Below are 15996 nucleotides of genomic sequence, written 5' to 3'. Positions count from 1 at the left end.
CACTCTAGAGCAGACTAAGCCTCAGAGAGACCAAGGCCCTGAGACCCCAAAGATCCTGGGGACAGAGCCGAGTCGGGCTCTCATTCATAGCCATGGCCGCCACTGGCCCTGGGGCCACCTCAGAGGCCACACTGAGGGAGCCTGTGCTCTTCTCCTTGTCGCTCTCGTTCGGCCCCGTGCTCTAGCACATCCCAGCCTATGGGGAAGCCAGTGGCCAGCTGTGCCATGGGCCCGCCCTTCCCCCAGCTGGTCGCGGCCCTGTGTCCACCCACAGTCCCCAGGAAAACTGTTCCTGGCCTCTCCTCATTCCATCCTTAGCATCCTGGGCTCCTCTAGGTGGAGATTTCCCTATTAATCCTGCTGTGGCTGGAGGGCTCCCCAAGGGGAGGCACGCCCTCACTGCAGCCGCCTGCCCCAACCCAGCCAGACACTGACAAGGGCCCCTTGCTTTCCTCCTCCTTCCTTGCAGGGCCCCCATCCGAGACACACCTACCCACCCCTGTCTCAATGACTAGGGCTACTCCTCCACCAAGATCTTGCACACAGTATTGGTGTTGGTGGCAGTCATGTACACTTTAGTATGAATTTCAGGCCCAGTATGTCTCCTGAGACAGCATGAGGTCTAAGGCTGACCTCTCACCTGTTAAGGAGCAGGCAGGTATGGAGAGTCAATAGGAGGCACTTGCTGCTGGAATGTCTTCGCTGGGCAGCCACCACTGACTGACCAGCGAGCCTCCTCCCCACATGGCGTGGAAGGGAGAGGGAGGAAGGGGCTTCCAGTGCAGAGCCTCAGGTCAGGGCCCTCTTGCTATCCACTCACTGTGCCTTGGGCTGTCCACCTTCTTGGGTGGTCATGGTCAAGGCTCAGGTTGCCCGTGGTGGCACATGGCATGCGTGACAACCAGCACACGTCTTTGTGTCCTTAACACGCCCTTGCACATGGAAGGGAGCTGGCCTCGCCCCTGGCTGCCCTGAGAGGACTCAACAGGAGCGGGGGGGGGGGGGGGGGGGGGGGGGGGGGGGGGGGGGGGGGGGGGGGGGGGGGGGGGGGGGGGGGGGGGGGGGGGGGGGGGCCGGAAGACCGGAGAGGGAAATGAATTAAGAGTATTGACTATAACCCAAAGCGTAAGACAAGAATCCACGAGTCCACGCTGGCATAAATAGATGAATGAGGGAGAAGGGACAGGTCTGCCCCGTGGAGAAGAGCTCCCGGTGACCGATGTGGAGACACCACCCTCGAGGACAGAGGACGGGAGCGCCCTGCCCAGCCCTCAGGCATGCGCTGAGCACAGAGACCTCCCCGCTGAGAGCTCAGTGCAGGAGAGCAGGAGGGGGCTGTGCGGCCCGGAAGCCCGCAAACCCGACCCCGGCAAGGGGGTCAAGGTCATCATCACGGTGACGGCAAATGCCCCTGATGTGACGTGAGGAGAGGGTGCTGCGCCGCCATGGTCTTCCTCCCGGGACCCCGCGATCCCTGCCCGGCCACGAGAAAGGCTCAGACAAGTCCTGATGGAGGGCCTCGCTCAGGACGCCTGGCCAGAACCCCTCTAAGGAGTCCTCGCAATCTGGCAAGTGTGAGACCCTGTCACAGCCCCCAGGAGCCTGGGGGACGCTTGGACCAAACGTCATATGGTGTCCTGGATGGGCTCCTGGGGCGGGGAGGGGACACTTGGGGAAATAATGAAATCCGAACCAAGCGTGGCATTCAGAGATACCGCTTGGGCCGTGGGCCGGCGGGGGGACCGGCAGGGGGACCGGCCGCAGAGCATGCAGGAGCCGCCTGCACTGCCTGAAACAGCTCCAAAATAAATCACTTACTTAACTTTTAAAAGGAAGACCCCCCCGCCCTGCATAGAGCTCAGGCTCTGACCTCCCCTGAGCCCCTTCGGAAGCCACAAGCCTCGTCAGAAAGGGCTTCTGTGCCTTTTCAAAGTCACCACACAGCCGGGCTCTCCTCTGGGGTTCCCACATCCCTGCGACATCAGTGGTTTGGGGCCTTTACTGCTAAGGCCACGGGGGAAGTGGCCCCCGGGGCATGACGGGAGCCTCCAGGGAGCAGGGGGAGCTGGGTCCCACCAGGACCCTGGCCCCGGGGCCCTCCCAGCCCCATCCTTCCTGCACCTGCGGCGGTGGTGTGAGCCCTGCAGGGCTGACGTGGGCAGAGCACGGCAAGGAGCCCTGGAGGGGTTGATGTCAGTGCGTGACTATGACGAAGGGACTGAGCGAGTCCAGAGAAGGGAAGGGTCAGCAGCGCACTGTCTTCCGGAGAAGCTCGGTGCCGGAGCCCCGACCCAGGAAGGGTCTTGACTAGTGGGGGGCGGGGGGAATTCCAAAAGGGATTCTAGTGGGGGTGGGGAGGGGAAGGGGGCCTGGGAGGCGTGGGACGAGGTGGCGGAGCTTGGCGACCAGTGTATCCCTGGAAGGCAGGCGTGGGCGGGGATGACCGGCCACCATTTCTGGAGGGGCACAGGAGCCCTTCACCTGTTTGATAATCTGCAGCCACGTGGGCAGGAGCTGGTGGACCAGTCAGGAGGAAATGAGCTGTTCGGAGCCGCCCGGCCCGGCCGGCTTAGCAATGACACCCCAAATGCGCCGTCCTCAGCAGCTCTGGACCTTGTGCGAGTGGATTTTTAAAGCCCGGGCTTCCGCCGTGGTGCTCTGCCCTTGGGGATGGAGCCAGTCATGGCCACAGTTTTACAGATCTCCGGCTTCCTTTGTGTGCACGGTGCATAGTTTCCCCGGGAGCTGAGAAATGGCCCGAAGGCCCCTGGTCCCCAGGGAGCTGCCGGGGGAGCCCGGATCGAATGGAGCTCTGGAAGGCTCTGTGCTGCAGGCTGGAAGGGCGAGGCTCAGGAAAGGGCTGGGTTCACGCTGCCGCAGGGAGCAGTCGCCTGCTTGAAATTCCGTCAGCGCTGACCGGGGACTCTGGCACCCAGGCGTGGGAAGATGCTCGAAGCCATGGTCAGCAGCTCATTTTGGGTCTCAGCCCGAACAGGCGTGCCCACACGCCCTGCCCGGTTCCCAGGGCACCTGCCCCGGGTCACAGCTGGCTCTGAGCCCGGGCCTGCCAGGCCCTCCGTGTTCCCGCTCCGTGCAGCCCCCTGCCAGTCCCCTCCAGCTGCTTCACTTCCCGGTCACCTCGGGGTCCTGGTGTCACAATGCACAGGGCTCCTTCCGAGGCAGAAGAGCCCCTTCCTTTCTCTGGGCCGCGATCTAAGGCAGCAGGGGGTCCCTAAAACTAACGGGAGGGGCAATGAGCTGTGCCTTATGAGTGTCTTTCTCAAATGAGACGTACACCTCGCCATCCAAAGTGTTCAGTGCCCATCACATTCTGTCCATCATGCCGTTCCTCAAAGAAGTTACCCGTAGGGCGGGAGGTCCCCCGGGGGACTGTGGCTGCCAAAATCCGTGACTTGATAATCCAACCTTGGGCAAAAAACAGAAATTACAAATCCAGATGGGATAAGAATTGGAGCCAGAATTGGAGAATTTATTTGCCAAAAATGTCTTTCCTTAGGAACACGGCAGCTGATTAACACCAACTTTCTCGTACTCCTGTAGCTGGTAAAATTTTACTCCGTGGCTTTCGAGACAGATTTTGTGATCCTATCCTGAAGGGTTAATTTGTGGATCCTCCACGCAAGGATACTCAGAAAGAGAGGCTTTAGTTTCGGTGAATTTGCAGCTCGCTGGGTTCAGGCATAGCTGTGACTGAACGCCCAGCTCTACAGCCCAAGGGGAGCAGGAGGGGGGTCAGCCCGGGGCTGGGCCAGCCCCCCAGGAACCGGCACGCCCTCTGTCCTTGAGGCCACGGTTCCTTTGCCACAGGGCTGTCAGAAGGGGTCCACCCGAGGTTGGATTAACAAGCCATGGGGCCCAGCCTGGAAATGTCGGGGAGCCCCTCCCTTCCCTGTGCAGAGGGTTGGGGGGGCTCCACCAGGCAGGGGAGATGGGCTCCCTGGGAACAAGGGTTTCTATCTGACATACTCTCCTTTCCCTCCGCCTTCCTCCCTCCTACCTGTCTTTGCTCTTCCGTCTGGAGGCAGTGAAAGTGGCCGGAGCACCCCCAGCCTCTCGGTGCTCTCAGACAGCAAGCCTCCCCCCTGCACCTACCAGCAGGCGCCTCGCCACTTCCACGTCCCAGGTAGGCACCCAGGCCGCGGGGTCAGCCTTGCCACGCGGAACGTCTGTTTGCACGGCCTTGCCCCGGTTCCCAAGCCTCTCCTCCCCCCGCCCCCAGTTCTGCGGTTGGCACATCCTGTGGCTCGAGTGTGTTTGAACTTCTCCCAAAGCCACCCAAACACCGGGGAGACGTCTTTGCCCTCCTGGGAACGTGCTGGAGAGACGGCGCTGTCCGGCCGGCTGTCCGCTGCGGCCGCCTCCCTCCCCTGCCCCTCGGACTGGGTCCTGGGTGACGCCCGGTCTGCGGCGTGGGTCCTGGGCGTCAAGTGCCTCTGGGGCGCCAGATCCCGTCTGGCCACGTTGGATGTGGTGCCTGAGGGCTGCTGCGGACACAGTGGGGCGGAGACCTGTCTGCTCGCTCACCTGCTCTCCTCTCTCTCTTCTTTCCCAGACACTGGCGTAAAAGATAACATCTATAGGAAACCCCCTATCTACAAACAGCATGGTACAGTCGGATTTCCTCTGCTGCTGTGTTCCCTGCATGCCTGTCGCTCCCTCTTGCTTCTGGATGCTTCCTTTTGTTGTGTTGTGTTCCGCTCCGCAAGGGGGAAGGCACCCCCGGCATCTGGAATGTTAAATGCGGGCACGGGTGGGCTCCCAGGAGCCTCTTCATGAATCACCGCACAGCGGGCCTCGGAGTCAGGACGCCTGTGTGTGCGAGGCTGAGGCCCACGCAGGTGCCTGGGCTTGGGGTGGAGTTCATGACCGAGCGCGTGTTGGCATGAAAATTGTTTCATTTTTTAAAATGTTTATTTATTTCTGAGAGAGAGGGAGAGACAGAGACAGAGAGACAGAGCATGATCGGGGGAGGGACACAGAGAGAGGGAGACACAGAATCTGAAGACAGGCTCCAGGCTCTGAGTGTCAACACAGAGCCCAACGCAGGGCTCAGACCAACAAACCGTGAGATCATGACCTGAGCCGAAGTCTGACGCCCAACCAACTGAGCCACCCGGGTCCCCTAAACTGTTTCCCTTTGAGTGGAGCGGCTAGACTGGCTCAGCCAAGGCGGCAAGGGACAAAGGCTTTGGGCCACAGCCCCGCCCAGCCTGAGTTTTGGAAAATAAAACAAACCAGAGTTGGTCGTTTACTCCTGTGTTTTGGGAGTTTCTGACGGTAGAATGAACAGCTAGTTTTCAGGTAAAGAGGCCGTAGCCTCCACAAATAGGGCCGGAGATGTCCGGCAGGGAGGGGGTCCTCTCAGCGCCCCAGGCCCCCTCTCTAAGCGAGGGGCCGCCCGCCTCCGCTCCACCTGAGTCCTTCTGGGACCTGTGCACAGACAGCAGGTGGCTGGAGCTGGGGAGCGGGACGCAGAAGGCTCACGGTCTCCCCTCTGAGTCTTGGCGGAATTTCCGGGTGATTCGGGCACGTTGCTTCACCCTCCTGAGCCTCTGTTTCCTCATCTGCAAAATAGGACTGAGCCCTCCGCCCTGCCCTTCTCACGGGCTGGTCCTGAGACCAGATGGAGCAATGAATGTGGAAATGCGTCATAAATTGTAAAGTGCGGTGCACGTGAGGGGGAGGTGGGAGAGGAGTCCTCATATTTAGAGTTCCTGTCCTGACGCACCTGGAGAAAACAGCCACATCCCGTGTTGAGCTCTGTGTCACCGTGAGGTGGGATCCGATAAAAGTGTGCTTGCTGAGACTCACTGATCAGTCCGTGCTCTGACTGTACAAACGACAAGGTGCTTATTTTCCCCTTGACCGCCAGAGGCCTGGGCTGCGTGCATGCGTTCTGTCCCTCTTCCCAAGAAGGAAGAGAATGGACTCTGCTCTCGGGTTCCCAGAGGGCAGTGACGTTTGCACCATGGCCTCTCAGCAGCCGGGGACGCTTGGAGCACAGCTCTCCCCCAGGGGTCAGAGAGGGGTGGGCTAGTTAGACGCCAGGGCTCTTCGAGACTGTCCAGACCAGTGGGGAGACTGAGGCCCAGTCGAAGGAAGGAGCTGTCCTCAGGCCCTGGCGCCCGTGCTCAAGCCTGCATGGAAAGGGGTGTGTTCCGTCCGTGGCCCGCAAGTGGGATCCACAGACTTGGCTCTTTATCATCCTCACACCTGTAGTTGACCCACGTGGTGTGGGCGGAGGCAGAAGAGGCGGTGAATCAGATCATGAGGTTGCTCGGCGGCATCCGAAAGCCAGACCCGAGGCCAGGCGCTCCGCCTCAGGTTCTCGGACTGAATCGTCCAGTGGAGACATTTGATTTGCTTCTGTCGCCAGTGATGACCCTTGTGTTGTTGTATTTAAACAAGGCCCCTCCTATCCACAAGCGAGGGAACTCCTCTATCGCGGAGCCCCGAGCGCTGGCCAGAGCCCACTGATCATTTCGGGCATCGGGCATGTCGAGTCTTTCATGAAACGAACTCTGTGGAGCACCTGCGTCCACCCGGCATTTGGCCACATTCCAGGGATGAACATGAGCGAAGTCTGTCCCTTTGTGAATGTAGACGAGCGGTGAATGGAGGGCCCGTGTGTGGCGTGTGCGGTCCTGAGCCGGGTGTCCTTGGGTGACGCTCAGAAAGTAACGGTCGTGCTAGGAGGTATTTGAATGTATTCGGGGTGTCCTGACTTTACAAGATTCCCTCCATCCAGGTAGAGTACATCCTGTCGGAAGTATGTGTGTGAGCACATGTGAGCACATGTGGGCATGCATGAATGAGCATGTGTGCACGCACATGCGTGTGTGCGTGCATGTGTGAGAGCATGCATGGACGTGCGTGTGTGAGCATGCATGGATGAGCGTGCGTCTGCCTGCGTAAGTGTGCGTGCATGAGCGTGCATGTGTGTGTGTGTGAGCATGTGAGGGAGCATGCATGTGTGAGTGTGCATGAGTGTGTGAGTGAGCATGCATGCTTGTGTGAGTGTGCGTGCGAGTGTATGTGTGAGCGGGCATGCATGTGTGTGAGCATGCATGGGTAAGCGTGTGTGAGCATGCGTGTCTGTGAGCATGTGGGTATGTTGTGAGTTGTGTGAATGTGTGGGTATGTTGTATGTGTGACATGAGGGTATATTGTGAGCGTGCGTGTGCACACCTACCCCCCACCCGCTCAGCAAAGTGCCCACCCGCCATCTCTCGGGAGTGGGGAGCCATTCTTTGACCCTCCCCGTCTCGCGACACTCTGGGTGATGATGTTAAGTTACTGGGCCATCTAATTAAGACAATATATCCAACCGCTTTAAAAATCATAGGCTTCTTTTTTGGTTTATTTATTTTGAGAGAGATAGAGAGAGCATGAGTGGGGGAGAGGCAGGGAGAGGGGGGGAGAGAGAGAATCCCAAGCAGGCTTTGCGCCGCCTGTCCAGAACCCGATGCAGGGCTTGAACTCATGAAACCGCGAGATCATAACCTCCGCTGAAACCAAGAGTCAGACCCCGTAACCGACTGAGCCAGGCACCCCTAAAAGTCATAGCTTTTAATCAATGCATTTGCATTTTAATTCCCTATTTCCAACTCAAAAGTTTGTCGTTGTTGTTGTTGCTTTTACTTAGCATCCACTCTTCTGGCGCTCGCGTCCCATTCCCGTTTGGGGAGAAGTGAGCCTCCAGCCTGCCGGCCCTGAGGGGGGGTGCTGGTGCCGAGGAGGAGGGCGGGTAGTGCCCCGTCACTGCTGTGGGATGTCCCCTGCTCTGCTCCGACGCTCCATCAGTGCTAGCGCGTTTCCCGTTGGCCACTCTGAGGGTGGCATTCAGGCTGCCACTCTGTGGCCCGGCTGGTGCCCACACCAGGTCTGCCTGACCCCGAGTCAGCCCCTGACCTCTCTGCTGTGTGGCACGGAGGGCCCAGTGGCACGCTCCTGGGTCAGTCCCAGCTCTGCTGGGCTGTGATTTAAGGGCTTTAAGGACGCGATCACTTCTCATGTGTGTCTGGGTGAGCTTGAGTCTTATTTTGGGGCTTTGGGGGAACCTGTCTTGGGATGAGAGGAAACGGAAGGCAGGTGGGCTGTGGGTCCAGAAAGAAAGCCGGGACCTGCCTCTCTCCTGGGATGCCTCCGCCCGGGGTCCTCAGGGCTGTCCCAGGAGGCCGCCTCGTGGCGGAGCCATCCGGGCTCGGAGAGAACTGCCTGGTGTGTTAGGACAGACGAGCCCCATCTCCTGGCTGTCTGTCTCACGGCGCCCTGAGACGGCCTGCCCCCAGCCGCATAGCTGGCCTCTTGCTTATTCCCGATTTTCAGACCTCTCCAGTGTGTTCCCGCATCAACAGACCTTATCTCAGGATCCTTGCAACTCTGGTGGGGGGGGCGTCACCTGCCCATTTTACAGATCAGGAAACTGAGGCTCGGGGCTGTTAAGGGAGCAGGCTACAAACAGTACAAAGTTCCGGATCCCTGTATTTTCCTCCCCCCCACCCCACCCCCCACATCTTGGGATCTGTCCTGTGCATCTCCGGCTGGCACACTTGGCCTTGGAAAGCCCCTGGTGTGAGTCCGTTTCAGTTGTGCACACTTAGCAGAGACTTGGCAAAGAAACTTGTGAAATCCTGGTAGGAACCTTCCTCGTCGGTGGCAGGGCCAGTTTTTGAACCCTGAGGTCGCTCTACAGCCAGCACACGTGTGACCCAACCTGTCACCCACAGCTGTGGGACATCCCAAACCCAGGGTGGCCTCTGGTCCCTGTGGTGGGACCTCCAAGGGCTGGGATTTCACGTCCCAAAGAGTCCATTGGTTGTTTGGGGGTTTTTTTGCACTTGCAAATTACCCCCACTGTGGCGGTGCATTTGGGGGCCCCCAGGGTGCCTTGTTGGCTTTTACCTGTGGACCCAGCCCCAGAGGCCTTCTCTGGCTGGGTGATGGCTGTGCTCCTGGGACTCCAAGGAGCCACTAGCCCGATTGTCCCCAGAGCATGCTCAGGGGCTGGCTGCCAAGTCATGGTGGCGTACGGCCAGACCCTCAGGTCTCTGCTGCCCAGAGACGGCCGTTTTCCGGGCACCCGGCGAGCCCCGACGGCGGGCGTGCGTCCACCTCGCTCCCTGCCCCGGCCGCTCCCGTCCCCACGCTCCTCACTTGAGCAAGCTGGCTGTCAAGTGGCCCCCAGGAGTGGAAGGAGCAGGGTTCTATTTTCACCCTGGAGAAGCACGGTCTCTCCTGGAAGAATTTGGAGACACAGGTAGCCGTCAGGAGTAACGAGACGTCAGCGTGTCCAGAACGCTCTCCAACTGTGACCTTATCTTATCAAGGTCCTATAGCCCAGTCCCCAGTGTCCAAGCTCTCGGGCCTGATGTCAGTCTTGTCCCTGGTGGCGCACGAGGCAGGGTGCTCCAAAAGGCTGCAAGGTCCAGGTCCTCCGCAGGCGGCAGGTAAGGAACCCGTCCCCGGCCCGTCCTTACCGCGGCCTCGGCCCCTGTGGAGGGTGGGCAAGGACCCTGGGGTTCTCCTTTAATCGCCCGTGCATGGGCTCCGTGTCTTAGTACGGGACGCCCCAAGTCGGATCCTGAGAACTGTGTGATTTGCTTGATCCGATGTGCCTGGACGTGCTGTTGGCCCAGCCGGGGACAGCCCCCACCCCCGCCGGGAAACAGCCTGCGGAGAACACAGCACCTTCCTCCTCACTCCAGACAGCATTCCTGGTGGACGCACCGCTGCCGTGTGGACTCGGGCTTGCTCGAGTCCGCTGAGGTCCCCTCGGGCTGAATGTCATACCTCCTTTGCAGCCCTTCGAGGACCTTCTCCAGGGCCAGAGCTCACTGACTGTTGTGTGCCCTGCAAGCGGCAGGAAGTGAGGGGGCAAACAGAGGGAGGGCTCTGGAGACAGACCCCTGAGGTCACATGTCAGCCTCCGCCACCCCGATCCGTGGTCTTGAGCAAGGCGCGTCCTCTCTCTGAGCCTCAGTCTCCCGATCTGTGAAAGAGGTTGTGTAGGGGTGAGCAGTAGTGCCTTCCTGGCTGTGTCAGGCACGGTAGGCGCTGGGTGACCAAAACCTCCTGTTACTTTAGGTTAAACTGGGAACATAGACGATGCGTTATTCAAGATGCCAAGTGGTGGCCGCGTGTGAAAACATGGCGCGATCTCTCTGCGTGGAAGGGGGGAGGCGTTGAATGGGTTGTAAGAGGTCATTGCTGTGCACACCGCGCTTGGTTCTGAGAATCGTCACGTGTGAGGCTCAGTGCCGAGGCCCGCAGTGTCCCCGCGGGCCTTCTCCGGCGCGTCCTGTCCCCGTGCCCTGCAAAGACCCGCGCAGCGCCCTTGTCCTGACCTCCTTCTGTTTCTGGGCAAACGTGGCGAGGGAGCGCCGTGGCGGGGAGGCCGGACCGGACGGCGCCTTACCCTGACCGGCCCGCCTTCCCTTCCAGCCGCGAGGCGCCCGGACAGAGAGGACGGCATTTTCGAGCAGGACAACAGGAAGGTAATTCGGGGACAGGCTGGTTCGGAGCGGCCCCGCCCCGAGGGGGCCTGGTGTCGTGGGCGTCCTCCTGAGGAAACCTCAGGCCCCCTCGCTCACAGTCCGTTCCCGGTCGGGCCCTTCGAGGCCTCGAGCCGCAGGGGCCAGATTTACAAGGTGGCCCCCAGCTGCCTCCTCCCACATGGGACTAGCTGGTCTCCTGCCAAAGCCCCCAGCACGCGCCCCTGTGACCTGGCCACGGCTCTATGACTGAGCAGATGTCCAAAAACAAAGGAAAATACGTCCAAGTGTGTCCTGGGGGCCCCTGGGGTGACTGCTGGAGGTCAGCTTGGTGAAGGTTTTCTGTGAAGGGGTCCGAGGGCGAACACTGAGCGTGTGGGGGGCCGTGCGGCCTCTGGGGCAGCTCCTGTGCCGTGAGAACCGCCCGAGGCGGTGTGTGGGGTCACGTCCATGACGAGAGCAGGCTTCGGGCAGGGCGTGGCCCCCGGCTTTGTCTCCCTCCCCTGGATGGACAGCTGGAGCCGCTGGCTTGTCGTTAGGGGAGGGAGGCGTGTGTGGAGAGAGCCCCGCCCCCGTGCGCCCCGTGAGAAGCCTGACCTCCCCGAACTGTTTTCTCATCTGTGAAATGGGGCGGTGCCGTGGCCGGTGACCTCGAAATTCACGTGACTTGTTTTTTCTCTCAGCAGAAAACGAGCTGGCTGATTCTCAAGGGGGACGCAGACACTCGGACTAATTCTCCAGACCTAGACAGCCAGTCTTTGTCCCTCAGTAGCGGGACCGATAGAGACCCTCTCCAGACAATGCAAGGGGACAACTTTTACTCACGTGAGTGGTTCATTTGAGCAAAGAGCTGTACCTGTGGCTTGAAAGACCTCGCAGTCAAGGGGCCCCACACCCGGGAACCCATCCCCCCATCCAAGCCTTGCTCATTAAAAAATATATAAGAGCAAACCAGGTAGGAGTGAGGACCCTCTTCCGTTTGAGGTTCCCCCGGACGTCATTAGCTAGTGTGTGGCCGGGGGGCACGCTGGCATGTCTCCCGGAACATTCCGGAGCTGGCAAGACCCAGACAGCCGAATCGGGCTCCCAGGCTCTTTTGCAAAAAAGGCGTCCGGGCCGCGAGGCTGGAAGCTGAGGGCCTTTTCCCTCCGGAGCAGACATGAGCATGGTCCAGGCAGAGAGTCCAGACTGGGAGTCGATGACCGGGCGCTGCTGCTTGAGCCGGGGCCCGGGGAGTGGGGGCGCCCCGTCCGCAGGGGGTCTGGGTGACACCTGTCTGGCTCTGGGGGTCGTGAGGGCTAGACTAGGAGTGGTTTTCAGATGCAGCGCAAGGCTCCACATGGCATGTTCTCGAGGCTGTGAATTCCAGGGAGACCCCCAGCTACCTGTAGGCTGATTGACCCCGAGGCCTGGACATCGTCTCTGAGCCCCAGAGGGGATGCACGTGCGAGGCTTAGTGCAGAAGCAGAGGACAGAGCGGACGCAGGCTGGGCCGCTTGTCACCACAGGGCCTCCGTTCTACTTGTCTGTCTGGCCGGGTCGGTAGAGACCAGAGAAGGGGACACGTGCACGCAGCCAGCGCTCTGCCTGCCGCATAGTAGGTGCTCAGCGAACAGACTCATCGTCATCCTCATCCTCATGACTGTGAACCATAACGGGGCTGACGAGCGAAAGCGTCCCGGGGAGGAGCAGGGGTGAAGGCGGCTGGGCATTGCCATTGGTGCAGGGCGCTAAGCTCAGCAAACGGGCACCGTTTCGTGGCTGAGCTTTGTAAGTGGACGTCTGTGAGCCCCCCCTCACCGCGCCTCTGGCCCCACCTGGGGTGCAGCCCTCCAAATGTGGGGGTCTCTGGGCCAGTGCACAGGCTGGATGTCACCACGGGAAGGCCACGTCAAAACAGTCCCCCAGAGGGACCCGAGCACTGCGGTGGCCCGCTCCTCCCGGCTGCCCATCCCTCCTGCAGGGGGCGTGCAGGTCCAGGGCCCGTGACCACACAGCTCGCCAGCCAGGCAGCCACAGTCGGCCCCCAGCCCTTCTCTGCTCCCAGACACCCGCTGCCCTGGGTGGTGCAGGACTCGCACACAGGCCCGGGCCTTTGCTGCTTTGTGTCCCCTGGTTCCTAACGGCAGTTGTTCTGGAAAGGGGTGCATGAGCTTCATGGCGTCCCGGATGCCCTCCCATGCCCGCGTGTCGTGGCGGCCCCGGCGAGGCCCAGGAGCTCTTGGGAAGCCAGTGCCTGGGGACACCAGGGTGGCCCTTACCGCCTTCCGCCCTCCGCTTGCTGGGCAGTGCCCAGCCCCCGCCTCCCACTGACCCAGGGATCCCACTTATGCTCACAGCCCACGGGGGAGGGGGACACTGCGGCGAGAGAAGCCGAGGCCAGAGACTGACGGGTTGCCAGTGGGGACTCCGGGGGCCGCCAACCTGCCGCGTGGCCTGTGCGTCCTCACCTGCACCCACAGGCACCAGGCACCCCAGGTGTCCCAGAAGTAGAGGACCCCGCGAGGCCCGAGGCTGTGCACGCTGATTTGATCAGCCAGTCACACACCTGCAAGGTCTTGTTTCAGCCCCACCCCCACTGTGGCCTCCCCACCGTTGGGCACCGGGGACCACAGGTGGGGCCGGGCCAGCGCCCCCTCCACCCACCGGCCTGCAGGACTCCCCGCGCCTCGCAGAATCCACCATCTAACGAGGGAGGCGCCTCCAAAGTGCAAACAACGGGTGTGTGCCTGTGTGTATGTGTGTGTGTGTGTCTCTGTGTGTGTGTGTGTGTGTGTGTGTGTGTGTGTGTGTGTGAGACCTTACCCTTGGCTTGCTTCTGATGAGTCTGATGACTCTGTCATTCCTTCACTTTCTGTGGTGTCCCGATGTCGCTCCTCTGAGCCGGAAGCCCGCTGTGCTGTCACCCGTCCCTCACTTCTGCCCTGAAGACGTTGCCTTGTCTACTGATGCGCATGGACCCAGGCTACTGGCCATGCCGACATCCGCGTGCCTTGCTAGCTGCCGGCCGATTGTGAAATTTGGAGGGGTGGGCAGCACCCATAACCCGAGGGCCAGTCCCCTCTTTTCCTGGGGCTCTGTGGACTCTCCCCGAGCAGCTCCCAGCGTGTGTCACCAACACCAGTTCCACTGGGAGCCGACCGTACTCGGGCAGAGCATTTGCAGCAGCAAGGCACGCCCGGCTGCATCCCCGGGACACCCGTCTGTAGCGCGCCCAAGGAAGGTAGGAGTGTGACACTCAACACAGTGGGCGCTCAATAAATGTTTGTTGAATTGAGATGCGTTAAATTCAACGGGTATTTATTGAGCACCCACTCTGTGCCAGACGCTGTGAGGGGCGCCGAGGGGGCGCCGAGAAGACGCGAGCAGCCCTGCCCCCAGGAGCACGCAGGGCGCTGAGAGGGGCGGGGCACCAGCGGGAGCGCGCACGTGCACCTGGCCGCGCCACCACGCCACCAGGGCCTCCGCGGGCTGGCGGGGCGGGGCCTGGCCCATCCCACTCATGACGCCATCAGCACATCTCCCCTGGGGCTGAGCTCATCGTTCAGTGCTTCATCCATCCCTCCACCGAGCATTTATCGAGCACCTGCCATGTGTTAGACACGGTGCCAGGCAGCGGAGAGGCGGAGGGGAATGCAGCGCCGGGAAGGAGACCCGTGAGCGGCAGGGACAGAGCAGCGGGCCCGCTCCTTAGTGGCAGCGGCGCTCCGCTCCCACCGTCACCCCCTCTGAAGGGGTCTCACTGAAATACGTATTTTATTAGAGGCTGCTTTTATTTCCTTTACCCTACACCGAGCGTCCCGTCCGGACTGCGTGTGGTGTGACACAGCAGCAGCGAACCTGGCTTGTGCACAGGGCAGGGGTGGCATTGAGCGCCTCTTATAAGCAGAGGGTCCTGAACCCTACAGGATGAGACTCACTGTCCCCAGAAGAACATGAGGGGACATGAGCCCCCTACCCCAGCCTGGACCCTGTGGACGGGCCTGCTGCCTGCTCCGGGTCCCACCTCCCTAACCACCCAGGTCCTGCTTCTCCTTTGAGGTCCCCCAGGCCCCCCTCTGGGTGGTCAGGGGTGTGTTGGCAGAGAGAGGACAAGGCCCCAGCCGGCTGGAGACCCCACCCAGAGGACTCGGGGACCCCTAGAAAGAGCCCAGCGCTTTGAAAGAACAAGCCCTTCCTCAAGCCCCGGAAGAGCTCTGCTTTGGAAACTGAGGCAGCACAGATGGTGGTCCCTGTGGCTTTGGCTTTTGTGTCCCCTTCTGTGTGTCCCCCGTGGAGTCCCGTGTTCGATGGGGCGTGCTTGTGTGCCTGCCGCCGGCCACCATGGGGGGCCCATCGGGGGGCCCCCGGATCGCTTCCCTGGGCCCCTCCCAGTGCCCGCTGGGCAGGAGGGTCAGGAGACAGGGCTCTGCTCCTGCTTCCCGCGAGCTTGAGGCTTGGTAGGAGACGGCCTCTCTCCTGCCCCCCGTCACTCCTCTGGGGTTTCAGGATGGCAAAAATGGCTCTCACGTTTCCTAGTCCACGAGTGAGAGAGAGGCCCTGATTTGCTGTCTGCCCATCCCCCGAGAGGATCCGGTTTACGGGTGCCCCGCGGGCCCCGGGGGGAGGACCCACAGACCTCAGGACCGGGGAACTGCCTCAATGCCCTTGCGTCCTTCACGACAGGCCAGACAAGGCCCAGGGGGACAGCGTGACCCGCCCCAACTTCCGCAAATCCTTCCCGAGCACCTTGGGTATTCGGCACCGCTGTAGGTGCTGGGGTGGGGTGGGGGTGGAGCAGAGGCCCAAAGAGGAGACGCCCCTGCCCGGGGGAGCGCACCTGCTCGTGGGGTGGGGACTCAGAGACAGGAGCAGGGTTAGAAGCTAAGTCACATCGATGCCGTGCAGGTAAGGAGGCTAGGAGGTGGCGGGGGCAGTTTACAACACAGTGGTGGGGGAAGGGGGCCATATCCGAGCGAGATGGAGGGGGTACGGGCTCGACCCGAGTGGACGCTTAGAGGAAGCCTGGCCGGTCTGTGGGTGGTAAGGGGGGGCCTGTGCGGTAGCAGTGAGGGCTGCGATGTGGGGGGTTGTGGGGCACTTGGTCACCCAGGAACACTGTCCAGATGGAGATGTGGTCCTGGAGGGCTCCCAGCTGAGCCCTGACTCGCCAGGCCTGAGTGGGGGCACAGAAGACCATCTGAGGCCGTTGCCATTATCCAGGATGGGGGGCAGCGTCCTGGGAGGGGGCCCTGGGGGGGTGTGGTCCTAGGGGAGGGCTCCTATGGGGAAGGGGTCCTTGGGAGAGTGTCCTATGGGGAGGGTATCTTGATGGGAGTTCCGGGGGAGCATCCTGGGGGATGTCCTAGGGAAGAGGGTCCTGGGAGGTGCTAGGGAGAGGTGTCCCCAGGGAGGGGGGTGTTCTAAGCAGCACACACAGCATGTGCAAAGGTCCTGAGGCGAGAAGCAGGATGGCCCTTTGGGAAACAGGCCAGTGCGGGGG

At 61.3% G+C, this 15996-nt stretch overlaps 1 protein-coding gene across 26 annotated transcripts in view; it reads left to right on the top strand.

Moving 5' to 3' along the window:
- Nucleotides 1–15996, top strand: part of ABLIM2 (actin binding LIM protein family member 2) — a 129806-nt gene that overhangs the window by 89968 nt on the left and 23842 nt on the right. For 8 of the 26 annotated variants that reach the window (XR_003912274.1, XM_029949017.1, XM_029949038.1 and 5 more), the window contains 5 exons: nucleotides 4043–4144; nucleotides 4574–4627; nucleotides 9351–9470; nucleotides 10465–10517; nucleotides 11198–11339. Coding sequence is in view for 25 of the 26 variants with exons in the window: in XM_029949017.1 (XP_029804877.1) it covers nucleotides 4043–4144; nucleotides 4574–4627; nucleotides 9351–9470; nucleotides 10465–10517; nucleotides 11198–11339 (471 nt within the window). In the remaining variant the exon portion in view is untranslated. Of the gene's footprint in view, nucleotides 1–4042; nucleotides 4145–4573; nucleotides 4628–9350; nucleotides 9471–10464; nucleotides 10518–11197; nucleotides 11471–15996 lie in introns of those variants that run through there. The other 18 variants (XM_029949107.1, XM_029949130.1, XM_029949099.1 and 15 more) reach the window with 8 other exon arrangements.

This window comes from Suricata suricatta, chromosome 1 (genome assembly GCF_006229205.1).
Source record: "Suricata suricatta isolate VVHF042 chromosome 1, meerkat_22Aug2017_6uvM2_HiC, whole genome shotgun sequence".
Classification (NCBI taxonomy): Eukaryota; Metazoa; Chordata; class Mammalia; order Carnivora; family Herpestidae; genus Suricata; species Suricata suricatta.
Note: the sequence above shows the minus strand (reverse complement) of the source record. Positions and strands in the feature narration are given on the sequence as shown.